Consider the following 14,223-nt stretch of genomic DNA (forward strand, 5'->3'; position numbering starts at 1 on the left):
ACCTGTATTGAAAATCGTGTTAATTCGTGTCGTGTCTTGAGGCCTTGTACAGTGTACACTGTACAACCTTGAGGCTTTGTTTTTCTCTCAGCGGTCCGTCGTTTGTGATCCAATAACTTTCGTTCTCTGTATTCCCAGTCTTTTCACCCATAGCCTACTTCCTTGTGTAAATCTCAACTCAAAAAAAAGAAAAAAAAAAATTCCCTTCTCTGTTCTCATTCGTTTATTCATTCTTATTCGTTCGTTCGTTCTTCGACCACGTGTTTCTCCCCCATTTCCCCAGATAGTTTTCACTGTTATTAACCTTCAATGTTGACACTTTCCCCTCAAGTTATGTATTCCGTCATATTTTATAACACCTTTTTCTTCTTCTTCTTTAAAAGGCTGCTTTCGACTTGCTCACCAAATCAATTCATCCCCAAAAAAATATCCATCTCCTATAGTGCCTTTTTTCTACATTCCCTAAACTCTCCTGCACTCCATCCTCCATCCAGCGTCCTTAAACGTATTTTTAACTCGAAGGTCACAAGAAACTCATTTTGCAATAAATGTTCGTTTCCCATAAATCGTACACTTTCTAAAATCCAATCTCACCCCTCCCCTCCAAATCTTCCCCATAACCCCTCCCCTCCAAATCTTCCCCATCACCCCTCCCCTCCAAATCTTCCCCATCACCCATCCCTTTCAAATCTCCCCCCTTGCCCCCTCCCTCCTAAACTAGCCCCTCACCCCTCCCCGCCAAGACGCCCCCTCACCCCTCCCCTCCTAGACTCCTCCCTCACCCCTCCCCTCCAAATCTCCCCCAAAGCCCATCCCTTTCAAATCCCTCCCCTTGTCCCTTCCCTCCCAAACTCCCCCCTCACCCCTCCCCTTCAAATCTCCCCACCCTCATTGCTTCTCAATTTCCCCCCTCTCACTCCCCCTCCTCAAAGCGTCCTCCCCGCTTCTTCCCCCTTCCAACTCTCACCTCCATCTCCCCCAACCTTCTGCCTCGCTCTTCCCCCTCCTCAAATAACACCTCATTGTGCCTCACCCAATCACCATCAAACCTTTTGTCCACCCCATCCTTCCCTTTCTCCGAGCTATTCTGAAATCTCTGACACACCTTCAACAGCTCTCCCTACCTCTTCCACCTCTTCCACATCTTACCCTACCCCTCCTCCCCCCTGTTCTGTATCTGATTCTCCCCCTTCCTCTTCATTAACGGTATGGACCTCAAACATCCGGGGCCTTCGTTCAAACTTAACTGATCTCTCCATACAGGTTGCTTCTGTCAAACCAGACGTGATCTGCTTAACAGAAACTTTCCTCCTTTATGATGTCTCTGATTCCTTAGTATCTCTCCCGGGCTACTCCCTCCTCCGGTATGATAGACCTGAGCCTCGTCCTGGAGGTGGGGTTGCTATCTTTATCAAAAACTCTCTTCCTCACTCACCCTGCACTGCACTCTCTCCACCTCACCCCCAGGAATACCTCTGGCTACGGCTTCCCCTTCGCTCCCACCTCTTGTTCATATGTGTGTTGTACCGTCCACCAAACAGTGATGACTCCATCTACATCTCGCTGTCTGATAATATGGACCAACTTCTATCTACTCATCCCAACTCTCTCTTCCTCATATGTGGTGATTTCAACTGTCATCATGCCAGTTAGCTGGGTGTGGGTACCTCTCTCACCAGCCATGGCTCCTCAGCAAAGGACTTCTGCGACTCACTGGGACTGACACAATCTGTCAATTTCCAGACCCGGATCTCAGTCAACGGAACATCTTCTCTTCTGGACTTTGTTATGACTAACTTCCCTGAAAATGTCTGCTGCTCTTCTTCTGCTCCAATCGGATCATCTGATCATGTCCTTGTTAAAGTGGACATCTATCTGACCATCCTCAGGGAGCCTGCTCAGCGTCAACGAGTCTGGCATTTCACTCAGGCCAACTGGCACGGTCTTCAAGCAGCCATCAATCATCTGGACTGGTCTCCCATCTCTAACACCTCTGACATCAACTCATCCTGGGAATTCTTCCAAAGTAAATTGCTCTCTCTCATGCACAGATTTATCCCATCTCGTCTTCAGTTGTCATACCCTTCCTCCCATCCATGGTACACGGATTCTTGTGGTGAGGCTGTTGCCCAGAAACAACTTGCCTTCGTCTCCTGGAAAGCAAATCCAACGGAAGGAAATCTCATTTCCTTTCACAAAGCCCGAAACAAGTGTGTGTCCACCCTCAGGAGAGCCAGGAAACAATATCTCTCCGTTCTCAAGACCGAACTCTCTTATCTGTCTCCCTCTTCCAAATCCTGGTGGCGTCTGGTCAAATCCGTTTCTGGTGTTTGTTCCCCCTCCATCCCCTCCCTTACCTCAAACGGCTACACAGCTGACTCCGCACGTGAAAAAGCTGAATGCCTCAACTCTGTGTTTGCCTCTAATTCTTGTGTCCCAAACCCATCCCTCTCTGTGCCCACCATACCCAGTCGTACCCTGCTGCTCCTGGACTCCGTGTCCTTTCCTCCTGACAAGGTGGAAAAGTTTCTGTCAACCCTCGACTCTGATTCTGCAACTGGACCCGACGGCATCAGCCCACGGGTCCTAAAATCCTGCTCTGCCGCTCTATCTCACCCTCTCTCTGTTCTCTTCACCCTCTCTTTTGCTCAAGGTCAACTGCCATCTGCTTGGAAATCAGCCAACATCACCGCTATGCACAAAAAAGGTGCAAAAACAGATCCTAGCAACTACAGACCAATCAGCCTTCTCCCAATTATCAGCAAAGTCATGGAATCCATCATTGCTTCGGATATGAAATCTTTCCTCTTCTCCAATGGCTTGATCTCTGATCATCAATTTGGTTTCAGACCAGGTCACTCTACTCTGGACATGCTGCTTCTGCTGTCTCAACAATGGATGGAGGTCCTCAATGCCAAACAGGAAATTAGAGCTGTCTCCCTCGACATATCACGTGCCTTCGACACGGTCTGGCACCCCGCTCTGCTCACCAAACTCTCCTCCTTTGGTATCCATGGAAATCTCCACGCATGGCTGGCGGACTTCCTCTCTAGTCGTCGTCAACTTGTGGCCCTGAATGGGTTTCTCTCATCTCCTCTTCCTGTTCAGACTAGAGTTCCCCAAGGTAGTGTTCTGGGCCCCGTGCTTTTTCTGGTCTTCATCAATGATCTCTCTGACTCTCTTGAAAATCCTCTCTATGTCTTTGCTGATGACTCCACTCTCTGCCGCTCCATTCCTCTTCCCTCAGATCGGCAGTCTGCAGCCTCCTCACTCTCTGAAGACTTGGACAAAATCACAGACTGGTCAAACAAGTGGAACATGTCTTTCAATCCTGACAAATCTCACACTCTTCCTATGTCTCTCCGAAAAGATCGACTGGACAACCCTCCCATCTACTTTCTCAACAATCCTCTCCAAGAAGTTCTGTCGCTCAAGCTTTTGGGTATCACTATCTGCCATGATCTTTCTTGGGAAAACAACATTTCCAAGCTGGCCTCCAAAGCCAGTCGCCGACTGGGCATCCTCCGTCGTGCGAAGTCCTTCCTCGGCACACCTGAGCTCCTCACCACATACAAGGCTTTCATCCGCAGCTCAATGGAATACTGTTCTCCCCTATGGGCCGGTGCTCCTGCCTCACACCTAGCTCGGCTTCACGCTGTTGAAACCAAAGCTTTCAGAATTATTGGAATCTCCCGCGATGAAGCTATATCTGAGGGCCTTTCACTCACTCACCGCAGGCAGGTAGGTGGTCTTTCTGTCTTCTACCGACTCCTCTCTGGCCTTGCACCCCCAGCTCTCTCTGTGCTCTGTCCCCCAAATATTCCTACAGGTCGCACAAGATCTGCCAGCAACCCTCTGATGGTTAAACTGCCGAAATCTCGGCTCTCTGCTCACCTTCACTCTTTCATACCTCTTTTCTCCCGCCTCTGGAACAAACTCCCTCACTCCCTTCAATCCCACTCCTCCCTCCAGGTCTTTAAAACAGCTGTTCACCACCATCTCTTATCTTCCCCCATCCAAAACCTTGATCTTTTCTACCCCCGCTAATTCACCCCAGATCCACCTTGTTTGAAATTCCAACTTCTTTCCTGGAAGTCCTGGCAGTGTCCATATGTTTTATACCTCTCCCACCGCCCCCTTCCCATGCCCCCCCCCCCAAAGCCCTCGCCCTCTCTCAGATCTCTCGATGTCTCCATGTCTCTCGGTCCCTGCTCTCAAATGTTGTGTTTGTGTCCTTCCCCCTCTCTCCCCATCTTGTCTACCGCTCCCGATGTTATATGTTTTATGTGTCGGTTTGTCTTTTTGTGTGATTAATGTTCGCTCTTTCACGAGCCTCGATCTTGTATACAAAAAAACAAAAAAAAAAACAATCCAAGATGGGTCGCTACTCCGACACAGGATACTAGATAGGGGTGTCGAGGCAGTTTAATTGGCTAAGGAGTAAAACCAATCCAAGATGGGTCGCCACTCCGACACAGGATACTAGACAGGGGCTGTCGAGGCAGTTTAATTGGCTAAGGAGTATAACCAATCCAAGATGGGTCGCCACTCTGACACAGGATACTAGATAGAGCTGTTGAGGCAGTTTAATTGGCTAAGGAGTATAACCAATCCAGGATGGGTCGCCACTCTGACACAGGATACTAGATAGAGCTGTTGAGGCCGTTTAATTGGCTAAGGAGTATAACCAATCCAGGATGGGTCGCCACTCCGACACAGAATACTAGATAGGGCTGGTGAGGCAGTTTTATTGGCTAAGGAGTATAACCAATCCAGGATGGGTCGCCACTCCGACACAGGATACTAGATAGAGCTGGCGAGGCAGTTTAATTGGCTAAGGAGTACAACCAATCCAGGATGGGTCGCCACTCCGACACAGGATACTAGATAGGGCTGGCGAGGCAATTTAATTGGCTAAGGAGTATAACCAATCCAAGATGGGTCGCCACTCCAACACAGGATACTAGACAGGGCTGGCGAGGCCGTTTAATTGGCTAAGGAGTATAACCAATCCAGGATGGGTCGCCACTCCGACACAGGATACTAGATAGGGGTGTCGAAGCAGTTTAATTGGCTAAGGAGTATAACCAATCGAAGATGGGTCGCCACTCCGACACAGGATACTAGACAGGGCTGTCGAAGCAGTTTAATTGGCTAAGGAGTATAACCAATCCAAGATGGGTAGCCACTCCGACACAGGTTACTAGATAGGGCTGGTGAGGCAGTTTAATTGGCTAAGGAGTATAACCAATCCAGGATGGTTCGCCACTCCGACACAGGTTACTAGATAGGGCTGGTGAGGCAGTTTAATTGGCTAAGGAGTATAACCAATCCAAGATGGGTCGCTACTCCGACACAGGATACTAGATAGGGGTGTCGAGGCAGTTTAATTGGCTAAGGAGTATAACCAATCCAAGATGGGTCGCTACTCCGACACAGGATACTAGATAGGGGTGTCGAGGCAGTTTAATTGGCTAAGGAGTATAACCAATCCAAGATGGGTCGCCACTCCGACACAGGATACTAGATAGGGGTGTCGAGGCAGTTTAATTGGCTAAGGAGTATAACCAATCCAAGATGGGTCGCTACTCCGACACAGGATACTAGATAGGGGTGTCGAGGCAGTTTAATTGGCTAAGGAGTATAACCAATCCAAGATGGGTCGCCACTCCGTCACAGGATACTAGACAGGGCTGTCGAGGCAGTTTAATTGGCTAAGGAGTATAACCAATCCAAGATGGGTCGCTACTCCGACACAGGATACTAGACAGGGCTGTCGAGGCAGTTTAATTGGCTAAGGAGTATAACCAATCCAAGATGGGTCGCCACTCCGTCACAGGATACTAGACAGGGCTGTCGAGGCAGTTTAATTGGCTAAGGAGTATAACCAATCCAAGATGGGTCGCTACTCCGACACAGGATACTAGATAGGGAGTGTCGAGGCAGTTTAATTGGCTAAGGAGTATAACCAATCCAAGATGGGTCGCTACTCCGACACAGGATAGGGCTGTCGAGGCAGTTTAATTGGCTAAGGAGTATAACCAATCCAGGATGGGTCACCACTCCGACACAGGTTACTAGATAGGGCTGGCGAGGCAGTTTAATTGGCTAAGGAGTATAACCAATCCAGGATGGGTCACCACTCCGACACAGGATACTAGATAGGGCTGGCGAGGCAGTTTAATTGGCTAAGGAGTATAACCAATCCAGGAAGGGTCGCCACTCCGACACAGGATACTAGACAGGGCTGGCGAGGCAGTTTAATTGGCTAAGGAGTATAACCAATCCAGGAAGGGTCGCCACTCCGACACAGGATACTAGATAGGGGTGTCGAGGCAGTTTAATTGGCTAAGGAGTACAATCCAGGACTAATTAACATTGGCTAAGGCGCATGTGACACGGACGAAATGATTAGATTTTGGTAAAGATCCGGTTTCGGATCCGGCTATGAGAATTTTTAAAGTGATTCTTCACCATTGGGAGAAAGGGCCAAAAACGATACATAGCACGATATCTCAAAAAGTTATGGATGGATTTGGCCGAACCCGGTGGACAGGTTGTGTGTGTGAAAAGGAAGAATCGATTCAATTTTGGCGAAGATCCGGATCCAGCTAGTATAATTTTTTTAAGTGATTCTTCACCATCGAGTGATTGGGCCAAAAACGAGGGGTAGATCAGGGTATGAAAGACTGGACCTTTGGTGATTCTAATGATTCATTTTGATTTTCTGGTCTGCTCTGAGATACAAAACGTAAACTGTTCACCAGGTGGAGGTATGCTCTCTACTGAGTGCCCTTCTAGTTAACCTTTACATTCATCAAAATGTACTTCTTTTTTTTTGTATACTGAATCGAGGCTCGTGAAAGAGCTAAAAATGATATCTAGTATCGTCCTACTTGGATTAACTGTTCCTAAAATCTCTAAAATACCAACGCAAACCCTTCATAATGAATCCCTGTAAAGTCTGAAACAAATCGCATCATTTATTCTTCATTAAAACCTGCAGGACATCCATGACCCAAACCCACATTCCTCTCTCAAACATAACATGCTCATTAAAGAAAATTAAATGGTGTGCAAGATGCTACAAAAATCAAGCAAACTTGTGATTGATCCAATATATCCACAGGGTTCGGTGATTTGCGACTTCATTCTACTTAACATCACGAAACATCGGCAGAAATACCGACAGCACAAGGTGGAAGAGGTTGAGGTGAGCAACACTTTATTCTTCCCCTTATTTTCTTTGCGAAGGCAATGTAATAAACGAGGTGCAAATTAAGGCAAAGAAGATGGTGCCTTCTCTGATTGTGTGCGCTTGTGTTGTGTGCGCGCACACCTGTAATTGTGATGACAACAGTGGGTGACGTAGGAAGTCCAGGTGAGCCTGGGTAGTGCTGCTGAGTGAATATGACTTCCCAAATATAAACACGATAGTGCTTGCTTTGCACGCATGAAAATGTTTTTCCTCCCTCCCCACAGTTGTGAAGTTCAGATGAGTAGTCAGAACGTGGGACAGATTGAGGGTGGGGAGGGAGAGGGCAGAGTCGAGGGTGTGGAGACGATGCATAGGAGGAGAGGCCGGAGGTGTTGTATTTTCAGGAGCCAAGTGGAAGACAGACAAGACGGAGCGAGGAGGATGGTAGGAGTTGTGTGCAGGAGGAAATGGAAGACCCAACAAAGTTGGGATATTAATATTGAAAGATAAGCAAGGAAGTGGTCAGATTGGAGGGATGGATAATCATGGCGTGCCTGATGGTACATCAACAAGTGGTGTGTGTTATGTCGGTGTGCAGTGTAAGGGACACGGAGTGGAAAGATTGTAGCTGAGAAGCAGGAGTTCAGGGACATAATGGAGAAGTTGATGGAAATAGTTGAGCTGAAGGTTCTGCTTTGCATGGTAAATGACCTCAACATGCACGAGGGAGTAATGAAGCCAGGTGAAAAGGAGTGTGTTGATAGATTTGAATGGTGAACAAGGAATAGAGCGGGTTAAAAGCTGGTGACGAGTCACAGGATTCCCTTTCGGGGTGTACAGCGCAAAACCGAATTGGATTTGTTGATGGATGGAAGCAGCAGTTGTGGGGAATTAAGGGTGGTGAGCATGTCACCACACAGTATAAGCCTGTGGTGTTTGTCGTGCACATGCAGAAAAGGAATTATCCAAAGTCAGTCGGAAAAAAGGAATAAAAGTGTGGAGCAGAAGGCTAATATTTTGTCCAGCACTGTGTGCAGGATGATTGCAGCAGGTCGCCATGGCAGAGTCGCAGCAAATGAACCACTGTTGAAGCCACAGAGTAAGGTGAAAATACTGGAATTTGCAAGGCACACCAAGATTGGTCGACTGAGCAATGGAATCGGGTACTTTGGTCTGACGAATCAAAGTTGAAACTTTATGGATCTAAGAGACGCCAGTTTGTACGCAGAAGACCTGGATAACGTTACAACACACAATGTTTGCATCCAACTGCCATACACGGGGGAGGCTCTGTGACCATCTTGGGTTGTATCTCAGCTTATAGTGCAGGAAAACTAGTTAAACTCAGACGCTCAAAAAAGAAAAATACAAGCAGATACTGCAGCACCATGACGTTCCTTGTGGAAATCGTACAATTGGAAGAGGATTCATTTTCCAATAATATAATGATCCAAAACACACTTCCAATATCGTGAAACAGTATTTGGAGAACAAGGTTACAGCTGGTGTGCTCCATGTGTTGGTATATTAAATCAAACCACATGGACGGAAAAACAGACAGACACGCGTGCTTTATCCGTAATAATAAAGGGCAGCGTCCGTCCGTCTGTCTCCTCCATAACTCCAAAGCCATGAAACCTAGTGGCCCCAAACTTTGCATGCATACACCTGGACCTCCAACAGATTGCTAGGATGAAAACTGGGTGTTTGTGTGTGTTATAACACCCTTTTTGAAAATGATTAACGAGGTGCTCATAAGAAAAAAAACCCGATGTGGTGGCTTACCAATATGGTGAGCCGCCATTTTGGCCGGCCCACTGCACCTCGCTGGGTTCTTAAGCCACCATTTTGTTTCGGCCTCCTCAAACGTGCCTTGCCTTGGAAACACGATCGATTTATCATTACAAAATTGAAGCATATCATCAAAATCTGGATTCAGATACGAGGATTGGATGCTGTAGACTAAATAATGTCCAAATCCGGAGTGAAAACTGACAATTTACCATATCTAGCGATTTGTGAACGCTATTCAGGCTGCTTTTGCAAGCCATGGCGTTACAGTAGACAGAGCTGCCTTCTTGTTTTCACCTACCCATTTTTTCATTGACTAACACTTTTGTGTGGTATAGTCACTTCCCCCCCCCCCCCCCCGCTTCCTCCCCCTACCCCCCGCTTCCTCACCTCACCCTCCTTCCCTTCTCTCTCTCCTCCCCCTCCTCACTTCCCCACCCCTCCTCACTCCCCCACCCCTCCTCACTCCCCCACCCCTCCTCACTCCCCCACCCCTCCTCACTCCCCCACCCCTCCTCACTCCCCCACTCCTCCTCGACCCCCCTACCTCCTCTCTCCACCTTCCCCCCTAAACGCTCCCTTCTTCTCTCCTCCCTCATTTCACTCTCTCTCCTCCCTCCCACTCCACTCCCTTTCCTTCCCCCTCCCTTCCTTTCTCCTCACCATTTCCCTCCCTCCATTTCCACCCCCTTCCCCCTCCCTCCTCTCCCACTTTTCCACTCCACCCTCCCTTCTCTCTCTCCCCTCCACACTCCATCCTCTCTCTCTCTCTCCCCTCCTCTCTCCCACTCCACTCCCTTTCCTTCCCCCTCCCTTCCTTTCTCCTCACCATTTCCCTCCCTCCATTTCCACCCCCTTCCCCCTCCCTCCTCTCCCACTTTCCCACTCCACCCTCCCTCCTCTCTCTCCTACTCCACTCCCTTTCCTTCCCCCTCCCTTCCCTTCTCCTCACAGTTTCCCTCCCCGCCTGGTTTCTGGATGGAAGGATATCTAAAAGTGTGGAGCACAAGATAGGCGAAGAACAAAAGGGTTCAAAAAAAAGAAAGAGGGACGACAGATGGGTTGTTTGCGCTGCAACAGTTGGTAAATAAAAGATTGGAGAGGGAAATGGGAATGGCACGAGGACACGTGCACCTTGGGGTTTGACCGTCACGAGATAGATGGAGATGGCGACGCCGAGATGGATGGGAGTGCCAGAAGCGGGAGTTATGAAGGATCAAAGGGAAGAGTTTTGGTTGGACCTGGAACGTCACATCAATTCTGCATTAACATCAGTTTGAGGTAGTGAAGAGCACTCGGCCCCTTTGTAGTTTATTAAAATCCGTATGAAGGTTTAACAACCGTCTGGTTACCGTTAGGGTTATGACGTAGTGTAGGTTAAGCGATTGCTCACAATATCTTTTGGTTGTCTTGTTATTTCTTTTTCAGATCGAAAATCAAAAAGGTCTCGTTAATTAACATGGAACGTCATTGTGCAAATGCGACGCCCTGAGCAGCCAATTCCCCGATGGAGCTCCGTTTGCTCTTACCGAGTGACGTCGAAGAGTCTGCCTGATATGCGGTTACGAGTTAAAGCTTTAAATCCATAAAATGACATCCGTGGGTAAGAAAAAGCTTTGGGTGTAAGTTAAGGGAAAATGGTCATTGAAGAAAATGCACTTATATGAATGAATAAATCAAAATCGCAAGCGGGCTTCAGGCCAGACTTCGGGCCCAGGGCTATGGACCTGGTCCCTCTCCACGAGGTCCTCCGTCCTCATGTTCTGTCTATATACTCGTATGTTACTTTGTAATAACTCGCGTGTACATGAAAGTGCATTCACATGGAAAACATTCATTCCGGTAAATGTTGAGCACAACCTTAAACTGAAGAAGAAAACAAGATGTATTAAAAGTGGCACTTTTTAAACATTTGCATTATGACGTTTACTTCTCACATTTGTTACGGATTCCTCCATTTTGTTTATCATTCCCTCGCAGCACTTTCTGAATGATGAGATTGTAATGTCACGTGATGTTTGGTTGTTCATCATCATTCCCCAATTTGTAATAGTCAATTGTTCGGTGGTATTGTTCAGTTTTGCAGCAGTGCACCATTATTAACTAAATAGGTGCGGGTAGGGTGAGGCATCGATGTGTGGACGTTAAACTGGGTGTCCCATCTATCGGCATCACTTGGTGGTCGTCGAGGATCCCATCGGGTCCTTCGCGAAGAGTAGGCAAACTATCGCCAGCACCTGGCCAAATTCCAAATAGCTGCTCTAACCGACAGGGGGCACTGCATCGGTGGCACAGCAACACCCCCTCACCCTCCCAGAAAATGATGCAAACCGAAATGAAATTAACAAAATGGGTGAACACTTTAAAACAGCCTGGTTCGTGTTGTGGGCTTACCTCAAGAGGCGGGTTTTGAAACAGGTAGTTATCTCATCATATAAAACACGGGCATTAGAGCGATTCGGTGGAAAAGAAATTGCAACCCTGTCCGAAGGTACCGGTTCAGTTTGGCATTTTTAATATGGCATACCTAGAAACGAATGAACCCCTTTAGAACCGTCTAGAATTACCGTTTTGAAACCATTAGAATTACCCTTTACAAACCTTTATCATTAAAGTCTAGAACCTTTCAGAACTCATTACAATTACCCCTCAGAACCCTCTAGCTTTACAATTTAGAACCCTTTAGGATTAAACACGGTGGGTTGTAAAGATTCTTCTTCATTTTTGATGGCCGTATGAAAGGACATAGCCAAATATTGAAGCGGTTTCACGGCTTGAAAAGTAAAACAGAAAAATACTGTAAAAGTGTTTGTTTTTTTTCATGGGAGGAACTTTTCATCATAATCACAGAAGCCAAAAACGCATGAACATAACAAACCTCCACAAATAAGTTTTAAACCCCAATGTAATGCACAATATGTATCCATGAAAATCGCACGGTAAATATTGTTTCACGGGATATCCCACCGTTCACATGACAAACATTGCTTCATGGCATATCCCAACACACGGTAAATATTGCTTCGTGGAAAGGTTCACGGGATATCCTGCCATTCACATGTGTTACGTGTTCCTCCCCGAACCCCGGTTACGGTGCACCTCAGAGTCTCGAGAGGGAACGCGGCAGAAAGATTTGTTATTTTGAGTGTTCTAATAAACCATGGTAAAACCACACCAATGCAATTGTAGAACAAAACAAGTATTTGTATTAAGAACTCTCACATACACAATAATAACACTATTAAAGAAAGTACAATGAAAATGTCACTTGCATCAAACGAACAATACATGTGATGGTACCATAATTCCCCAATGCTCTCAAAGCAATAAACTCACGATACAACAAACATGAGTGGAATGTAACATTCCCCAAAGTCCGTGCACCAATCCCCACGCTGGTTGAAGCCGTGCAGAACGACGAGAACAGGCAGGCATCAGCACGGCGGCGGACGAGGAGTTATGAGGTGAGAGATCGATATGGGAATTGAGCCGATATGGGAACCAACGGCGATCAACACAATGATGGCAATATGGGAATTCCAACGACAAAACAAGATGCAACAAGCAGACAGCCTATTCGAGGACAAAATGGCGTATCGGCCTGTAATGGAGGGGCTTGATTTCTCTCCAACAATGACTCACACTTGGTGATAAAACCTGAGACGCAGGTTTAATTGCAATTGCAATATAGGACGATGTCGCGGGCAATCCCTCCCCCGGGAAGCCTCAACTCATTCGCGACCAATATCAAAAAAGTCCGCTCGCAGCCCCGATGCAACTTTACGGCTGTATCTCTCCCATGGCCATCTCCTCCTCTCTCTGCCGACTTTCCTGATGTGACTCACGGCTGTATCTCTCATGGCTGTATCTCTCATGGCTGTCTCCTCCCTGTCGATCTCCTCCTCTCTCCTCTTCCAGTTTCTTTGGCGCGTCTTCTTTTTTCCTTCACAGACATTTATTTTCACCTTTTACTAAAGTATTCTCCATTTCACACAAACATCTTAACAACAATATTACCTGAAACTAAAAATCCTACAAGTATATAATAACAACAAAGGCGGAAGTGACGGATCCGTAACACATATTAAACATTGCTTCACGGGATATCCCAACACATGGCAAACATTGCTTCACGGGATATCCTGCCGTTCACAGGGTAAACATTGCTTCGGGATATCCTAACAAGCGGTAAACATTGCTTCACGGGATATCCCAACACGCAGTAAACATTGCTTCACGGGATATCCCGCCATTCACACTGTGAACAGCTTCGCGTCATATTCTACCAGCTGAATAACACGTCATCCCAGCGAGTTACTGTACAGAATGATAACACTCCACAGTATCTATTAGTGCAATTAGCTGTTTCCCTTTTCTCCATTGAAACAATGCATGGCATTCATTCACGGATTTTAATCGACATTCACAGATTATCGTCGACATTCGTGGGATTTTCATCAAAATTCGTGGGATTTTCATCAATATTCGTGGGATTTTCATCAACATTCGTGGGATTTTCATCAACATTCACAGGATTTTCATCAACATTCGTGGGATTTTCATCAACATTCGTGGGATTTTCATCAACATTCATGGGATTTTCATCAACATTCACGAGATTTTCATCAACATTCACGGATTTTCATCAACATTCACGGATTTTCATCAACATTCACGTGATTTTCATCAACATTCGTGGGATTTTCATCAACATTCGCGGATTTTCATCAACATTCGTGGATTTTCATCAACATTCGCGGATTTTCATCAACATTCGTGGGATTTTCATCAACATTCGTCGGATTTTCATCAGCATTCGTGGGATTTTTGTCAACATTCGTGGATGTTGCCTCACCATTCGTGGATTTTCACTATTCAGGAACCAATCCCCCCTTTTTCCATTGAAACAATGCCCCACATTCACGGTTTCACAATTTGCGGAACTTTCCAGGAACGTATCCCCCACAAATAGCGGGGTCCGGGTGTATTGTATTGTAATAATATTTTAATTCATTTACTTTGAAAAATTTTCACCCAATTTTTTTTCCTGCCAGGAACCCATTCCCCCTTTAATGCATAAAGCCAATGGGATTTTGAAGTTTGACTTACATTATTTCAATTTAAATGATGTTTTCCAGGAACACATCTATGACGTGTGTATGTGTATATGTGTGTGTGTGTGTGTGTGTGTGTGTGTGTGTGTGTGTGTGTGTGTGTGTGTGTGTGTGTGTGTG

At 46.5% G+C, this 14,223-nt stretch overlaps 1 protein-coding gene across 2 annotated transcripts in view; it reads left to right on the forward strand.

Annotated features, from left to right (window-relative positions):
- The window catches only part of LOC137431880 (P2X purinoceptor 5-like), a 137,458-nt gene extending 126,562 nt beyond the window's left edge, over nt 1–10,896 (forward strand). For both annotated transcript variants that reach the window (XM_068123679.2, XM_068123680.2), the window contains 2 exons: nt 7,130–7,213; nt 10,418–10,896. In XM_068123679.2, the coding sequence (XP_067979780.1) occupies nt 7,130–7,213; nt 10,418–10,447 (114 nt within the window). In that variant the 3' untranslated portion in view covers nt 10,448–10,896. The remainder of the gene's footprint in view (nt 1–7,129; nt 7,214–10,417) is intronic.
- Nucleotides 10,897–14,223: the final 3,327 nt, after the last annotated feature.

Source organism: Myxine glutinosa, chromosome 7 (genome assembly GCF_964187855.1).
Source record: "Myxine glutinosa chromosome 7, kmMyxGlut1.1, whole genome shotgun sequence".
Lineage (NCBI taxonomy): Eukaryota > Metazoa > Chordata > Myxini > Myxiniformes > Myxinidae > Myxine > Myxine glutinosa.